General features: G+C 45.2%; 1 protein-coding gene across 1 annotated transcript in view; it reads right to left on the reverse strand.

Moving 5' to 3' along the window:
* ERMP1 (endoplasmic reticulum metallopeptidase 1) overlaps nt 1-16,922 on the reverse strand; it is a 42,264-nt gene extending 25,342 nt beyond the window's left edge. The window contains exons 1-7 of the mRNA XM_038769927.1: nt 16,606-16,922; nt 14,471-14,772; nt 8,050-8,177; nt 7,650-7,755; nt 4,367-4,513; nt 2,148-2,240; nt 1,174-1,386 (exon numbers count right to left, since the gene is read on the reverse strand). Of these exons, the coding sequence (XP_038625855.1) occupies nt 1,174-1,386; nt 2,148-2,240; nt 4,367-4,513; nt 7,650-7,755; nt 8,050-8,177; nt 14,471-14,772; nt 16,606-16,922 (1,306 nt within the window). The remainder of the gene's footprint in view (nt 1-1,173; nt 1,387-2,147; nt 2,241-4,366; nt 4,514-7,649; nt 7,756-8,049; nt 8,178-14,470; nt 14,773-16,605) is intronic.
* Nucleotides 16,923-17,725: the final 803 nt, after the last annotated feature.

Raw genomic sequence — 17,725 nt, forward strand, 5'->3', positions numbered from 1 at the left:
TGATAATCATAGTAATTGTAACATTTGTTAAGTACTATGTGCCAAACACTGTACTAAGCACTGGGGTAGATACACTATAATAAGGTCGACTCAGTCCCTGTTCCACATGGGGTACCCAGTTTAAGAGGGAAGGAAAATGAGTATTAAATCTCCATTTTACAGATTTAATCCCCATTTACCTCATTTGTAAAATGGGGGGACTAAGGCACAGAGCAATTAAATGAGCCTCCCCAGGTCACACACAGCAGGCAAGTAGCAGAGCCAAGATTAGAACCCAGGTCCCCTGGCCCCCAGGCCCATGCTCTTTCCACTAGGCCACGCTGCTTCCACATTAAGTTAATTATTTCCCTGCAGAGGCCATGCGGTATTTCTATCTTTTTTTAATTGTGCAGACCGGCCATGTCAATTGCCACATGTAACCCACTGTGAGGGTGCCTGCAAGCCTTGAGGGGGAAGTCAAGGAAGCAGGAGAGACACCCACTCAGCCAAAACTGTTCTTCGGCTCTCTTCTCCTAGCTTACTTCCACCCACAGTTCGACTCCTGGCTCTTTGGACTCAAGGCACTGCCGCTGTCAGTCCTGTGGCTACTGGGGTGAGGGGGTGGGGGGAGGGAGGGGGCAATACCTCTCACTGTGTGCCCCCATCTCTCCACCTTTCTTGCTCTCTTCTCCCACTTACTCTTGGGTCACTCCCTCGCCACCCCCACCTCCCATCCCCATGGAAGCCCTGCACACAACACTGGACCTCCAAAAAACGTGTAGCACTGTCAAAAACTTCATTTCCTTTTGTTCTAGTCCATAAAAACAATGATGTATTATGTTACCAATGGTTTAAAAAAAAACATTCGGAAGGTGCAACTTCTTCAGCGGTGTGGTCTGCATATGGACGTATACCCACATGACTACCTTGTCCAAAGGAATGAGTTAGAAATGCCCGGTGGAAACTATATGTAATAGCTGCATACTCCAGGGAGCCTAAACGCTAAGACACTCTGAAAGACTGGCTTGGCTTATGGAGTGAATAACGTGGGACGATTACCTTAGACCTTCCAACCAGTTGCGTGTGCACCCTCAGCCTTATCTGAACTTCTGAAGGCATATAAAAGACAGGCCATGCACTTTCCTTCAACTCCAAATGTATTTGCAATTTTAGAAAAACCTAAAGAAGACTTACCCTTATGCCTAGGCTGCAAAAACTTTTTGCCCAAGTAGAAGATAGCAGCAATTACTACCATGAGGTTAATTATCGTGCCTACGCGAGCTGGATAGGCCACAACAAACAGACCAAATACATCAAAGAAGACCATGTTTCCATGTCGATATTCAAAGGAAGAGGCCAACTTGTCAGATGTAGCTAAATATTTAAGCACAGCTAAAATGTTGTCACCTATTGAGAGAGGAGAAACAGCCCAAGAACAAGTAGCATAAATTCCTTGGATTTTATTTACACATAAGTGTTTAGTTCACGTTTCAGAGCAGAAACAGGCTATCTATGGAAATGACTGCAATCTCGACTGTATCTGCTATCTGACTGAATGATCTGAGTTCAGGTCTCTTCTGTAGGCATTTGAATTAAAAAACCAGAAGGCCACTTCCATCAAACAAATAATGCAAGAGTTAGCAACACTCCTCTCGAGCTCACTGGAAATCAAGCACTTGAGACTTAGAAGTCCTGCTGTAACAAGGACATGACCCCAGTAGGTTTTAAAGGAGTCAAGACAGATTCTTACAAGTTTACTATGTAACCTGGTTTATGAAGTAACAACATGAAAAACCCTTTAATCTCAAAGTGGTACACTTTCATTTGGCAAAGCCCTTACCCAATCAGCTCTTTAAACATAAAAGAGACAAGTAAATTGGACATAAGAAAATGCCAAGCCAAACAAAGGTGGTTGCACTTTTACAGTGCAGTCACTCCAAGTTAATGAAAAGTGGAAAACTAATTCTGCTGCAGCTGCCAGAAAGGATACCAAATGCATTGGGGATTATTTTCTGATTCCTTCTAACATTATCTCTCACTCTCCCCTCACTCCTAATTTCTATTTTCTGCATGCACATGGGGCAAAACTCTACATGCTGTAGGGAATGATTGGCAATATTCAGTCACCGCGCAGGTGAAAACCCCCCCGCCAAGCTTAGAATACCAACCTGCTCTTTGAATTGAATCTGTTAAAATTCTGTCTGGAGTGTCATACTTGGTATGGTAAATGTAGCCATTCTCAATAAAAGCCAAGTCTATCCCTAAAATTAAAAGAGAACAAGACAAGGCAAACATTACTGAGATTTCAAGTGAATAAAGCACATTCCGTTTGAAAGCAAAGCCCAGTAAAGGTAGGTACTGCCCTTCCCTTACCCACTGTAATTCCTGAGCACAGAAACAGACACTGAAAATAAAATACCTAGGCTACTTTACATTTATTCAGTCATTTTCCAAGGCAGTTTAAAATAGGCTCTATTTAAAGAACACTGAATGCATGCTTTATCAGAGCCAGTTTTAGAAGAGCTATCTATAGTGTATTTGAAAAGTATATATATTTTTAATGCTACTTGTAAAGCACATACTATGTGCCAGGCACTGTACTAAGCGCTGGGGTAGACATAAAGATAATCTGGTAGGACACAGTCCCTGTCCCACGTGGGGTTCACAGTCTTAATCCCCCCCCATTTTATAGATGAGGTAACTGAAGCGCAGAAAAGTTAAATGGCATGCCCAAGGTCACACAGCAGGCATGTGGCAGAGCCCAGGTCCGTGCTCTTTCTCACTTCATAGTCACTGATCAAAACTCAACATTCCTGGGGGCTAAGAGGGTGAAAAGTCTCAAGATGCACAAACACATTAAGTCAGTGAATGGGTGGAGCTTGGAGCTCCCAATTCACAACTCGCAGTCTCCTAGGAAACATCCATATCCCAACACACACGAGGCGCATTCTCAAACAGGGATTCTCAGCCTGTTGCTTGGAAGCACCACAACATCGAGCATCTTTGGAAATACGCTCCCCTTTGTAGAAAGAAAAACAATGCTCAAACCACCAAGCATCACCAGGCTGTTACATGCCAGGAGAATATAATCAAGAAATCAAATGTGCCATTTGATTAGCAAGTTTAAAACTTCATCTTTAGGGAGCAAGGATCCAAACTGGGTTGGGTTTTTTTCCCATTTCACCCCAGGCTTAGCTATGGGGTGCTTAATAAATGTCATCATCGATCCTGTCACCAACAACATGGGAAAGAGGTAGAAGAGGAATTCAGTGCTAACAATCTAGTCATAGCCCTGCCTGAGTCAACACTAGCTTTTTGGAAACAATAGCAACATCAATCGTATTTATTGAGCACTTACTGTGTGCAGAGCACTGTATTAAGCGCTTCGGAGAGGACGACAAAAAAGAGTTGGTAGACACGTTCCCTGCCCACACGCATCTGGATAATTTCCTTATTGATTTTAAAAATCAATCAGAACAGTAAAAGAACTAATGGGTATACACTGACCATCCCTCGGGTCATGAATTGCATGAAGAGTACAAAAATCTTGCTATTAAAAAAAAATGATTCATCTTTGGCTTGGCTGCAATTTTAATTACCAAGTAGGTAAAGTAATTGGACTTCAAAATAACAGGGAAAGCATTAGGGAATCAAACTGAATACTGACATTACATAACACATTGCTCTCACTTGAGCACGCTGGGAACTGGCACTTTCACTTAACATCAATACATGTTTTTATAGGCTGTTCCATCTAGTGGCAGCCACTGAGTGCGATTATTTCACACACAATGGCCCAGAAGGAGGAAGAGAGGTGGGAAAGGAAAGAGAGAGAAGAAATGGAAAGGTAGGGATAGACAGGAGAGGAAAAAGGAAACCAGAAAACTAGAAGAGGGAGGGGAGGAGAAAAGACCTACTTAAAAAAAGGGGGAAAAGCAAAGGGAAGACAGAGAATAACATGAAACGGAGATGTTTCTTCAAAGGAAGTAGTGGTAAAGTTAGTAAGAGAAAGTTAATAGAAGATTGGAAAGAGCGGATGAAAGAAAAAGAAGGGGAAAGAGAGGAGGGGAAAGGAGGACAGTTAAACAGAAAAATATACACATGCCAACAGTCAGGCAGGGAGACACCCAGGGATAGTCACCACACACACACGTCCAAGACGCACCCAAAGAGAGATAGAATGAAACCCCAAGCAACTCAAAGATACACAATCAGACAAACAGAAATTCGGGGAAACAACATAACCAGAAGGACTGAAAGTCAAACAGAAAACAATAGACAAAAACAGACTCACTGGCAAGTACAGAAAGACAGAAATAGAGAGTCACGCAAATAAGCAGATACAAAGCCAGAAATCTTTCACTACGACCTCACAAATATGACACACCTGGAATGTTACCAAAATCCCTGTAGATACGGAAATCTGTATCCGAAGGAATAATTCCACTCTGAAACACCTCCTGAGCAACCACGGAGGCAAAAGGGTGTTTGGCTGTTAGGACATAAGCCTGGACCAACCAGGGATTTTCAGGACCTGTCAGGAAATCAAATAACATAATTAGCAAGATTCACTGGGAATCACCATGGCCTAGGGGATAGAGCACGGGCCTGGAAGTCAGTAAGGTCTGTGTTCTAATCCCAACTCCGCCACTTGTCTGCTGTGCGACCTGGGCAAATCATTTCACTTCTCTGTGCATTTACCTCACCTGTAAAATGAGGATTGAGACGAAGTCCTTTGTGGGACAGTGACTGTGTCCAACCCAATTATCTTGTTATCTACCACAGTGCTTAGTACAGTGCCTAGCATATAGTAAGCACTTAGCAAATACCACAATTATTATTATTGATAATATAAAAATAATAACAGTGGCATTTAAGCATTTAAGTGTGCAGTGTTCAGCACACTGTTGGCATTTAAATGCCACTGTTATTATTTTTATATTATGCCAACAGTGGGGCATAACAGTGGGGCAGTGTTGCTCAGTGGAAAGAGCATGGACTTTGGAGCCAGAGGTCATGGGTTCAAATCCCGGCTCCGCCAACTGTCAGCTGTGTGACTTTGGGCAAGTCACTTAACTTCTCTGGGCCTCAGTTACCTCATCTGCAAAATGGGGATTATGACTGTGAGCCCCCCGTGGGACAAGCTGATCACCTTGTAACCTCCCCAGCGCTTAGAACAGTGCTTCGCACATAGTAAGCACTTAATAAATGCCATTAAAAAATAAATAAATCCAACTGATTGACCAGAGATAGCATGCTCTGTACTAATTTGCTTGGGTAGATACAAGATAATCAAATCAGACACAGTCCCTATCCCCTAGACTGTCAGCTCCTTGTGGGCAGGAAGTGTGTCTACCAACTCTGTTGTATTGTGCTCTCCCAAGCACATAGTACCATGCTCTGCATACAGTACATGCTCAATAAATACCAGTGACTGACTGATCCCACTTGGGGCTCAAAGTCTAAGTAGCAGTGAGAAAACTGAGGCCCAAGGTCAGACAACAGGTAGAGGGTGCAGCAGGCCTGTGCTCTTTCCACTAGGCCTACTCTCCTACTACTACAACCCAACCCACCCATTTCCACTCCTCTAATGCTAACCTTCTCACCGTACCTCGATCTCATCGCTGCCGACACCTGACCCACATCCTGCAGCTGGCCTGAACGCCCTCCCTCCTCAAATCCGACTATTACTCTCCCCGACTTCAAAGCCTTATTGAAGGCACATCTCCTCCAAGAGGCCTTCCCAGACTAAGCCCCACTTTTCCTCTTCTCCCACTCCCTTCTGCGTCGCTCTGACTTGCTCCCTTTAGTCATCCCCCACCCCCAGTCCCACAGCACTTATGTACACATTATCTGTAATTTATTTATATTAATGTCCGTCTCCTCCTAGATTGCTGTGGGCAGGGAATGTGTCTGTTTATTGTAATATTGTACTCTCCCAAGCACTTAATACGGTGCTCTGCACACGGTAAAATGCTCAATAAATACGACTGATTGATAGGCCAACCTGCTTCCAATAAATAGTAAAAATACGTTATTTATGTTATAAATTGGGATCTATTCCAGAACCTCTGGAAAAGTAATACAAAACTCCATTAAGTGCTATGCTTCTGCCTCCATCCCCCTCATCTTCAAAAAAACCCATTTGCTCCCACCCTAATTGGTATTTTTAACAGCTCACTCTCTGACGGTTCCTTCCCAAACAGATTTCCTTAAAAGCTCAACATGTGTAAAACCTATCACTATTGACTACCACATGATCCTCCCGGTCTGAGGCCCCCCAGCCCTGGCATTATCCTTGCTTTCTTCTTCTTTCAATTCTCACGTTCCGTCTGTTGCTAAATCTCGTTGGTTGTTCCTCCATGACATTTCTCAGATCGGCTCCTTCCCCGTGGTTTGGGTGCACGTCGGATCCCGGCTACTTGTATCAGCCTCTTCACTGATCTTCCTGCCTCCAGCTTCTCCCGACTCCAATCCACACTTCGCTATGCTGCTTGGATCATTTTTCTAAAACACTCTGCAGATCTCTTCATCTCTTCTAGCCACAATACCCTGAAGCTTTTATTTTGTATTTATCCTTGTCCTCTTCTTTTATGATGATTTTGTGTTTTTTATTTTTTTCCTTTAGGTGTCCATCGCCAGCCCCTTTCTCACCTTATTCCTAGACTGTAAACCCCTTGAGGGCCAGGAACCCTGTCTAATTCTCACCCCATGCACTCTTTCCCGGGGCTTAGTACAGTGCTCTGCACACAGTGAGCACTCAATAAATACGTGGAAAAAGCCTGGGCCTGGGAGTCAGAGGACCTGGGTTCTAATCCCCGCTTCACCACTTGTCTGCTGTGTGATCTTGGACATGTCACAACTTCTCTGGACCTCAGTTTCCTCATCTGTAAAACAGGGATTCAATACCTGTTCTCCCACGTACTTAAGACTGTGAGCCCCATGTGGGACAGGGTCTGTGCCCGACCTGATTATCGTGTATCTATCCCAGCACTTAGTGCAGTGCTTGACACACAGTAAGTGCTTACAAAATACCACAATTATGGTTATTCGTATTATTACTACTATCAAAATGATAATTGATGGGAAAATTCTTTGGAAAAATGAAAATACCCAAACAAATTGAAGGTATTTTTATCATTATTATTCATAGATGCTAAGATAAAGTGAGCATTAGGGGAAAGGCTCAGGGGGTAACGGGGGCAGACCCAAAGGCCGGAAAGTGGGGGAGACCGAGAAAGAGCCATCCAACCGACCATCCAACCGAATGCAGAACCTCTGGTCTCATTATATGAAGGAGATTGTTTCAATGGGCGAAATGCACTCACTTATTAAAATTCAATCGTTGGAGACCGAAATAGGTAGGGTTAATGTGTTTTTATGTTTTAATTTGCAAAATAAGTGTCATTTCAATTATTTTTTAAGCAAAGTTAGTTTGTGTCTCATGAATAAAATGAGCAATGGAATTATCCATGACAGAAGCTGATTACATGAAGTTTTGTTATGTTAGCTTATGATACCTATTACATTACCGTGTGGCTGCTCTCTATGTGATTTCTCAACATTCCTAGAAGAACGCTCATTTCGATCCAAAAAGATTATTTTTCAGCTAAAAATACAAGATGATTAAAAAAAAAGATTAGCCAAAATGCAAAAGTAGAGTCACATACCTGTTTGAAATACAAGTTCTTTTCCTCCTACTCCTGCTGCCTCCAAGTTAATAAATGCCCGAATCAAGTTGGCCCAGTGGTGCTGAGTAATGAAGCCATGACTGGCCTTAATGAGAAATATGGAAAACAAATATAGGTCAAAACCTACATTTCACTCACGGTCACTAAGGTGGACCACTGTTAAATATAAGACATAAGTGGTCAGATATTCTCTCAAAGGCCTAAGTACAGATAAAGCGCTACATTTTAAACTGCATTTCGGCAACGCTTGACACTTCTAAACCTGGCAGCACTAAAATTCAATCCTTGTCTTCCCATTCCCCTGTTATGCTCATCATTACTAATAAGTCTCATAGCAGCATTTTATGAAAGCCTGGTGCAATAAGATAGGGCATCTTACCTGTAAGACGTTTTCTTCAGCGCCATTAAAAAGAAATATGACAGCATGCTGTAAGGGATCTGATGATGTTGACAAGACTCTTAGAACTTCAAGCATCACTGAACAGCTAACTGCATCGTCACTAGCACCTTCAGATTTGAAAAGACATGATGAGAACTTGAAATATTCAATGAAACCAGCCTGGAATGAGCTCCGGTCACCAAGATCTGCCAGACCCCCAGCTCTCCCCAACCTTAAAGTCCTCCTAAAATCCCACCTCTTCCAAATAATTCACAACATCCCAATCATGCCAACTCCCACAAGCAATCTTATTTATTTTCTTACTTTTTTAATGGCATTTTTTAAGTGCTTACTATGTGTCAGGCACTGCACTAAGTGCTGGGGTAAACACAAGCTAATCAGGTTGGACACAGTCCGTGTCCCATGTGGGGCTCACAGTCTTAATCCCCATTTTACAGGTGGGGTAACTGAGGCACAGAGAAGTGAAGTGACTCTCCCAAGGTCACACAGCAGACAAGTGGAAGAGCCAGGATTAGAACTCATGCCGTTGGTCTTTCCACTAGACCTCTCTAGTAGTACTCATTCATTTAAGTGCAAATGTACACAAAAACTTCCAATGGCTTTTCATTTCCCTCTGAATCAAGCAAAAACGCCCCTCAGATTAGCTTTAAAGCTCTGCACCAACTTTCCCCAACTTAGACTTTAAGCTCCTCGTGGGCAGTGAACATGTCTACCAACTCTGTTGCACTGTATTCTCCCAAGTGCCTAGTACAGTGCTCTGCACACCCAGTAAGCACTCGATAAATACAATTTATCGATTGACTAATTATATAGCTGCTCTCCTTTCCAGCTTTTTCTCTGTGGTATTTGTTAACTGCTCCCTACGTGCCAAACACCGTACTAAGTGCTGGATTAGATACGGGATATTCAGGTCGGACACTGCTCCTGTCCCACACAGGGCGCCCAGTCTAAGTAGGCAGGGGGGTTCCCCAGCTTGTTCTCTTCATTCCTTCCCAAGCCAACCTTCTCACAGTACCTTGCTCAACAATCCCGCCTCCGTCCCCTGGTGCATACTGTTCCCCTGACTTGGACCTTCCTCCCTCTCTAAATCCTACAGACCACAGCTCTCCCCACATTCAAAGCCCCTCTAAAATCCCACTTCCTCCACCAAGCCTGCTTCCATTAATTCCCAACACCTCACGTCATCTCTAGCACCTAGGCATTCCCATTCACAGCACTGGCGTGTAAGCTGAGTCAATTGCACTTTTCATTATTTCTTTATATGAATCTATTGGTAAATATTTGTATGCCAGTCTCCCCCATTAGACCGTTTGTTCCTTGTGGGCAGGGAATGTGCCACTTTTGTACTTTCCCAAGCACCTAGTACAGCACACTGCACTCAATGGGCACTCCAATAAATAGTGACTAGGGACCGGCAAGAACGACAACATCAGTATCAGCAGCGAATTTATGACAGGCTAGCGCCTTCAACCTAAACTACCGGTCTCGGTTCGGCTACAATCCAGACAAGGATTCCCACTCCTGCCTCAAAAGAAACTACTTATTAATTGGATTACTAACATGCCGACCAGAAATAATTACTTTTTAAAAGTCTCGTTAGACGGCTAGAAGGAAAATAATAAAAATAATGAAACATGATTCATTTGCCTTGCTGTCACCAAGGGGTGATTAAACTACATCGGCCTTGGAGACCAACTATCAGTTTTCGCTTCACGTAAAATCTCTCCAGTCCAAAATACGAGGAAAGAAAAAAGACAAATAAAATGGAATCTATAAGATAAAACTGTTTTCATGTTTTAAGTTTTATTAAAGATAATACACTCTTTCATAGGCTTTTTTAAACTCGTGCCCCATTCCACACAGGACCAGAAGGATAGAAGCCAGGGAACATCTTAAAAAGGTACTACACTGAGATCCACTTTCCAAATCTCTACTAGTAGGCCTTTCCCATGTTCGTCCTGATGTTAGGAGATGCTGTCTCTTGTTGAAGATGTGAAATAGCAACCTTGACAATTTATGGTTCTGAAACCTTAAAGGCTTAGCCGAAATGGCCCTACTGAAGTCTAGAAAATTGCATTTTGCCCTCCTAAACATCTCTTTCAGGTCCAGAAGACAGCACATTATGTACTTCCTCACCCTTAGTTTTGCATAGTTGTATGGTATAGCTGTGGGGTCACTATTTGAGCAATAATTAATGCTGTTCATGGATGGGGAATGACTCCTCTGATGGGTTTTAAAATGGCAAAGGATGGTAAAGCACTCTGGATTTACAATAAAAATTGATTCAAGGGTCTTGACATATATACATACCACAAAATAGTTTCGCCAACATCCCAGCTTATTGATTTCGGAAAGAATGACCTCTCTCAAAAAGACAAAATGAAAAATAAATATCTGGCATGAGGTCTAAGGCCAAAGTAGCTGGGTTTACACAGGAACAGAAAAATGGGCTCCAGAATAATAATAATAATAATAATAATAATAATAATAATGGTATTTGTTCAGCGCTGAGAGCCAAGCACTGAACTATGCACTGGGGGAAGACACAGGATAATCAGGTCGGGCATAGTCCCTGCCCCAAACGGGGCTCATGGTTGAAGGGCGGGGAGAGAACAGGTATTGAATCTCCATTTTACAGATGCGGAAACTGAGGCCCAGAACAGTTAAGTGACTTGCCCAAGGTCACACCGCAGGCAGGTGGCATCTCCTGTCTCCCAGGCCCGTGCTCTCTTACCACTAGGGCAAGCTGCTTCTCTAGGGAGAAAGCAAATTACTGGATTTAAACCTCCTGGGCTGTTAGCAGAGACACTGTAGCTGATTCCAACAACTGCCACAAAAGACACTAAAAACTCCAAGGCAATCAAGGACCGAAGTTTTCTTTACAGCATGGTCCAAATTTTTTCATCATATTCAGATGCATGTTTAGAAAGCATAAAAGCCTACTGAACAAAAATATGCTCGAAGCAGGATAGTCAGATTTCATAAGTTACTCGGCCATCTTCAGCAAAGTCTAGTGGAAAGAGCACAGGCCTGGCAATCAGAGGACCTGGGTTCTAATCCTGGCTCTGCCACTCACCTGCTGTGTGACCTTGGGCAAGTCACTTCATTTCTCTGGGCCTCAGTTTCTTCATCTGTAAAATGGGGATTCAATACCTGTGCTCCCTCCTACTTAGACTGTAAGCCCCATGTGGGACCTGATTATCTTCTATCTACCCCAGCACGTAATACAGTGCTTGGCACATAGTAAGTGCTTAACCAATATCACAATTATTATTAGACTGTGAGTCTCATGTCGACCTGATTATCTTGTATCTACCCCAGCACTTAGTACAGTGCTTGGCACATAGTAAAAGCTTAACAAAACCCACGATTATTATTATTATTATTATTATTTCTTTATGGTATTTAAGTGCTCCGTATGTGTCAGACTCTGTTCTAAGCATTGGGGTAGATACAAATTAATTAGGCTGGGGCTCAGGAGAGCATTACAGTGCTCTGCACACAGTAAGTGCTCAACACATATGATTGAATGACTGAAGCACAGAGAAGTTAAGTGACTTTTCCAAGGTCACACAGCAAGCAATCAGCAGAGCAGGATTAAAACCCAGGTCTTCCAACTCCCAGGCCCATGTGCTTTCCACTACGCCAAACTGCTTCTCCACAGGAAGTACTAAATGCAGTGCAGTTATAAGCACCTGGAGCCCCCTGGAAAGAGCACTGTTCCGGCTATCGGGCTACCTGGGTTCTAGTCTCAGTTCATCCTGTAGGTGGTGAAGGTGGGCAAAGACCTTACAGGCAATTCACACTGTGCTGCACCCCTGCCCACCTTACTCGCTCACTGCATCTACTGCCCCAGTGGGAACCTGACTGGCAGGCTCTCGATCCTGAGAGCTCAGGACCGAGGCTCATCCACCATGACCTAGTTCATGGATAAAGCACAGGCTTGGGAATCAGAAGGACCTGGGTTCTAATCCAAGCTCCACTGCTTGTCTCCTGGGTGACCTTGGGGAAGTCACTTGACTTCTCTGTGCTTCAGTTACCTCATCTGTAAAATGGGGACTAAGACTGTGAGCCCCATGTCCAACCTGATTAGCTTGCATTTACCCCAGCACTTAGAACAGTGCTTTGACACACAGTAAATGCTTAATACCATCATTATCATCATCATTACTAATGGGAAACTCCATTATCTATAATCTAATGGCTAAGGGCAACCAAATGTCCTCATTTCACTGAGCAAATAATACCTCTTCATTTCTTTAAAATGGTATTTGTTATATGCTATGTGCCAGGCACTATACTAACCCCTGGGGTAGATTCAGGCCAGTTAGGTTGAACACAGTCCATGTCCCACACAGACTCACAGTCCTAATGTCCCCGACATCTGAGCCACTCAGGAGGCTTTCTTACTGCAGTCCATTCCTACTGCTCCCAGGGTAAAAACTGAGCAGGCAAGCCCTGGGTTCACACCTGGGGATACAATGAGAAGCAAAAGTACGATCTCTCCCCCAGCTTCTCCCTCTTCCTTCCTTGTTAGGCCCTCTTGGCAATCGACTCCCATTTTTTTTTCCAAAATCAACCCTTAAACGGATCGAGGTGCTCAGCCAGTCTCCCACTACCTTTCTTTCCAGAGTCAACTCGGCAGAGTGGAATGCCCATTCCCGGATTAGAAGTTTTTTTGTCCTATGCTTCAATGAACAAATCGCGGGTACGCCACAATTCATGTTCTGGACAAAAGCCCACTTTCCAAAAAGCCTCACAGCAACGGTCTTCTAGGTCTATACTCCGCTACCGCTAATGTGCCTGGACCTCATCTTCAAAGATAAAGGAGCAACTTTCTGTCTAGCTTATGCCTTTGGAGAGAATTCTGGAGGCAAGTTGCCTGGAGGGTGTACAGCAATGAAAATAACAAACTATGCCTTCTTGCCATGTTGTGGCATTTAATCGATGTCAGTAAACGACACAGAATTCATTGCTACACCCATCAAACCCAGAAATAAGAGGACTACGCCAAGAGCCAGAGAGCACAATGATTATTGGATCTAACTGCTATTTACAGGGCAGGTAGGCTTGGCATTCTGCAGCAGAAACTGTTCACTGCTCCTTATTTCTTTGGCATGTTATTAAAGATAGTTAAATATTGTCACAAATTGAATTCTTGCTGTATGGCATGAGATTGACTGAACAACCTGAAAGCAGAAAGAAACACTGGCCTCGTTCCCAAGTCAGGGCGACAAGGATTTTAGGACAGCATTAGCCTAGGACTTGCCCCGCCACTGGAAAGCCGCCGCCACCCCCTTCCACCAACGGTCATGTGTTTGCCTGGGGGAACAAGGCCAGGTACACTGACCTGTATCATCGAGCCTCAATCCCCCTGGAATTCAAGAATTTTTTTTAATGGTATTTATTAAACGCTTACTATGTGCCAAGCATTGTTCTAAGCACTAGGACAGATACAAAGTTACCAGGTAGTCCCACGTGGGGCTCACAATCTTCACCCCCATTTTACAGATGAGGTAACTGAGGCACAGAGAAGTTAAGTGACCTGCCCAAAGTCACACAGCAGACAAGTGGCAGAGCCGGTATTCAAACCCACGACCTCTGACTCCCAAGCCCGTGCTCTTTCCACTAAGCCATGCTGCTTCTTAGCTGCCGTCTAAAGCTGCACCTACAGTGGTTTCAACCGAGTCACTTGCAAGAATGTTTCTGGTTTTGCACCAGTTACTTGGCTTAACCAAATAGCAAGGCCTTTCTCAACTACTCTAAAATACTGTCTCCACAAAGCCGGAAACAATACACAATTTTTCATTTCTTTGCTGTTAGCAATCACACTGCCCAAGCATATTCTAAGGGGACTTATGACAAATGATCTTTAGACTCAAGGAACTTTTAATTTTACCAAAGGTTTTTTTGGTAATTCTAATTGGTGGGAAAATTAATACCAGATATCAAACAAAGCTGAAACACAGTTGGCACGCATTCATTGAACATCACTCATATTTCAAGAGGTCAGTTTAAATTCGTTTTTTTTTCCTGACTGGACCTCTCAGGAGTCATTAAAAGAACCAACTGCAACCCTCCCCCTATCCCCACCAAAAAAAATGGTAATTCTATCCTATTGGTAGCTTTGGGTCAGTTAATCAATCATTTGTATCATACTGAGCGCTTACTGTGAGCAAAGCACTATTACCATCATTGACGGCATTTATTGAGCGCTCAATGGGTGCAGCGTACTGTACTCAGCACTTGGGAGAGTACAACACAGAATTGATAGACACATTCCCTGCCCACAATGGGCTTAGCGTCTAGAGGGGGAGACAGACATTAACATAAATATAGTATTAACTGTAGCATTCCAACAAACTTAAAATGATTGGGAACAATAACGCCAAGTGCATACCTGGAGAGTTTGCTACGGAATCAAAATGGCAATTGGATAACACCGCGTGCTTAGCTCCGTTTCTCGGCTCCAGCTTCACTACGATGTTGGTTATGTTATCGTAGTAGCTCGTAAAGCCTCCCAAGAAGTCAATGCTGAAGGAGCCCGTTGGGTGCTGCACATCTACGGAAATCTTATGGTTGCGGCTGCTTTCAATTTCAATCAGTTTGATTTGTTCTAAGAGGTAGTTAACTGTGAGAATTTCATTTTCTGGACTTCCGGTAGTCCTGGGGCCAATGGAAGTGATATGTTCAAGATATTCCCTGTAGGACCCAAAAAGATAGGATAAGAAAAAAGATAAGGCACTTGGACCAGGTAAAAGTTCAGATCATTTCTTACCAGGCAATTCATATTTATACCCAAAGTTTACAGACATCGTTTTATTTCTCAATATTAACAGTTCTTCCTGTCGGCACTATTTTAATGCTATTTGGAAATATTTACATTTTCTTCCCACGTTTTATTGTTCATGTTTCTTCTCGGGCATCTTTTAAATCCCTCAAAAGTTTGTAACTTTCCATTTTCACTTCTCATGCTCACTTCCAATACCTCAAAGGAGTTTCTGTGGGGTTTACATTTACTTTCAATCTCCACTGTATGATAAAACAAGAACCTATTTACAGAACTTTAACTGTGTCTTGCTGGGAAAAGCAATGGGAACCTTTGTTCGGCACTGGTGCTTGCTCGAAGCTCTAGGATGGCTCAAGACAACTTCTCTATTGTACCCTCTGTTGTGCACATCATCTGCAGAAAACCAGAGTCGGTGCTTGATTCCTGTGCAGATCCTAAAAGCAACAGCACAGAATAAACTGACCGGAAGGCAATGGACAAAAAGCAACTGAGAAATGAAATGATGTCTGTAAACTCTGGGAAGTAATCAGACCCCCCCTGGCCCTCAAGCCGATACCTCCACCACCTCAGGCCCTGACAAGTTTCACCCAGCCAAGCAAACTACCTTTGCCCAAATTCAAAGGGACAAGGAACATCTCATATGTGACCTACGGCAGAAAGGAGACGCAGAGACCGAGATTGAGAAAGGAAGGCCTTTACCAGCAACCAGATCAACTCCGGGCATTTTTCTGCCCCTTAGGATTTTTATGAGCTTGATGGCAGCTTGAATACCCTTCACTTAAGCATTTTTCGGTGGATGTGGTTTCCCGGGGCCAAACGGTTCTCAGAAAGAGGGTGTCAATCCAATTGACTCCCCTACTCCCTCCACCTTGGTGAAGGTCTGAAATCACCCAAGAACAAGTGACTTCCCTCTTCCCCCCTTTATCTTGGTGATGAGGAAGGAAGCAGCGTGGCTTAGCGAGAAGGGCACGGGTTTGGGAGTCTGAGGTCTTGGGTTCTAATCCCGCCTCCACCACTTGTCTGCTGGGTGACTTTGGGCAAGTCGCTTAACTTCTCTGTGCCTGTCACCTCATCTGTAAAATGGGGGTTAAGGCTATGAGCCCCACGTGGGACAATCTGATTACCTTGCATCTACCCCAGCGCTTAAAACAGTGCTCGGCACATAGTAAGCACTTAACAAATACCATCATTATTACTTCGGGGCCAACCACTTAAGAAAGAAATGAAAGTCATCCAGGACAACCCTGCCTCTAGCGGGTAGGAGGGGCGACAGGATGGAAGGAAGGGCAGGTGAAATCCATCTCCGATGCCATCAAAACTCCCCAGGGCGGGGGTGGGCGAAGAGGCGGCCCCCCCAGCCCCATCCTTCCGGGTCCGTTCGCCCGGAGCGAAGCGGCGTGGCCTCGTGAATCAGGCCTGGGAGGCAGAGAACCTGGATTCTCATCCTGGCTCCGCCACTGGTCCGTTGTGTGACCTTGGTCGAGTCACTCCACTTCCCTGACCCTCAGCTGGAAAACGGGGTTAAGGCTGTGAGCCCCAGGTGGGGCAGGGATTGGGTCCCACCCGATTATCCTGTTATCCGTCTCGGCGCTCAGTACAGTGCGTGAAATATAGCCAAGCGCTTTTAAGACCTAAAAAGATAGAGGGAGAGCGGCCGCCCCGCCTACGTGGTGCCCTTCCCGCGATCCCGAGGGTCCCGCTAAAGGCGGGGAGAGGATGGGGGTGGGGGGGGGGGCGACGGGTACCTGGCGCGGAGCGCGCTGAACTCGCGGGGCCCCGAGCCCCGGAGCAGCAGGAGCTGTTGCAGCGACAGCTGCACGAGCGCCCGCAGCGCGAGCAGGTAGAGCACGAGCCCCAGCGCCGCGCGCGCCTCGGGCAGCAGGGTCCTCGCGCCGCCGCCGCCGCCGCTCGGCTTCCGCGGCCCATTCCCGGAGACCGGGCCCAGCAGCGACGGGCGCAGCTCCCCGTCCGCTTCCTGGCCCGCGGGGGACCCCCTCCGCTGCTCCCGCTCCCCTCCACCGCGGAACCGCCTCACGGCCGCCGACTCCAAACCTCTCTCCATGGCTCCAGCCTGGACTGCGGCGCGTCGGCCGCAGCGCCCCCCAGTGAGCGGACGGAAACTGCACAGGGTCAAACTTGTGCTGATTGGTCGGCGCCGGAGCGGCCCGCCGCCCCTCGTCTTTGAGCTACGGGGAGGGGGGGGGGCGGGCGACAATCAATCAATCAATCAATCAATCGTATTTATTGAGCGCTTACTGTGTGCAGAGCACTGTACTAAGCGCTTGGGAAGTCCAAGTTGGCAACGTATAGAGACGGTCCCTACCCAACAGACAGAGATCTGCCCCCCCCCCCCAAGTCGGGGTGCAGGCGGGAGAATAATAATAATTATTATTATAATGGCATTTATCAAGCGCTTACTATGTGCAAAACACTGGGGAGGTTACAAGGTGATCAGGTTGTCCCACGGGGGGCTCACAGTCTTCATCCCCATTTTACAGATGAGGGAACTGAGGCACAGATAAGCTAAGTGACTGGCCCAAAGTCACACAGCTGACAATTGGCAGAGCCAACTGGGATTTGAACCCATGACCTCTGACTCCAAAGCCCGTGCTCTTTCTACTGAGCCACATTGCTTCTCAAGCTGACTCGGATCGATTGCGTTCGCTTCCACCACCAGCTAACAGGCGAAGGCAAGGGGGGACTGGAAAAAAAAAACAATGCATCATAATAATAACGATGGTATTTGTTAAGCACTTACTATGTGCCAGGCACTGGCCTAAGCGCTGGGGTGGAGACAACATAATCAGGTTGGGCACAGTCCCTGCCCCACATGGGGCTCACAGTCTCAATCCCCATTTTACAGAT

Source organism: Tachyglossus aculeatus, chromosome X4 (assembly GCF_015852505.1).
Source record: "Tachyglossus aculeatus isolate mTacAcu1 chromosome X4, mTacAcu1.pri, whole genome shotgun sequence".
Classification (NCBI taxonomy): domain Eukaryota; kingdom Metazoa; phylum Chordata; class Mammalia; order Monotremata; family Tachyglossidae; genus Tachyglossus; species Tachyglossus aculeatus.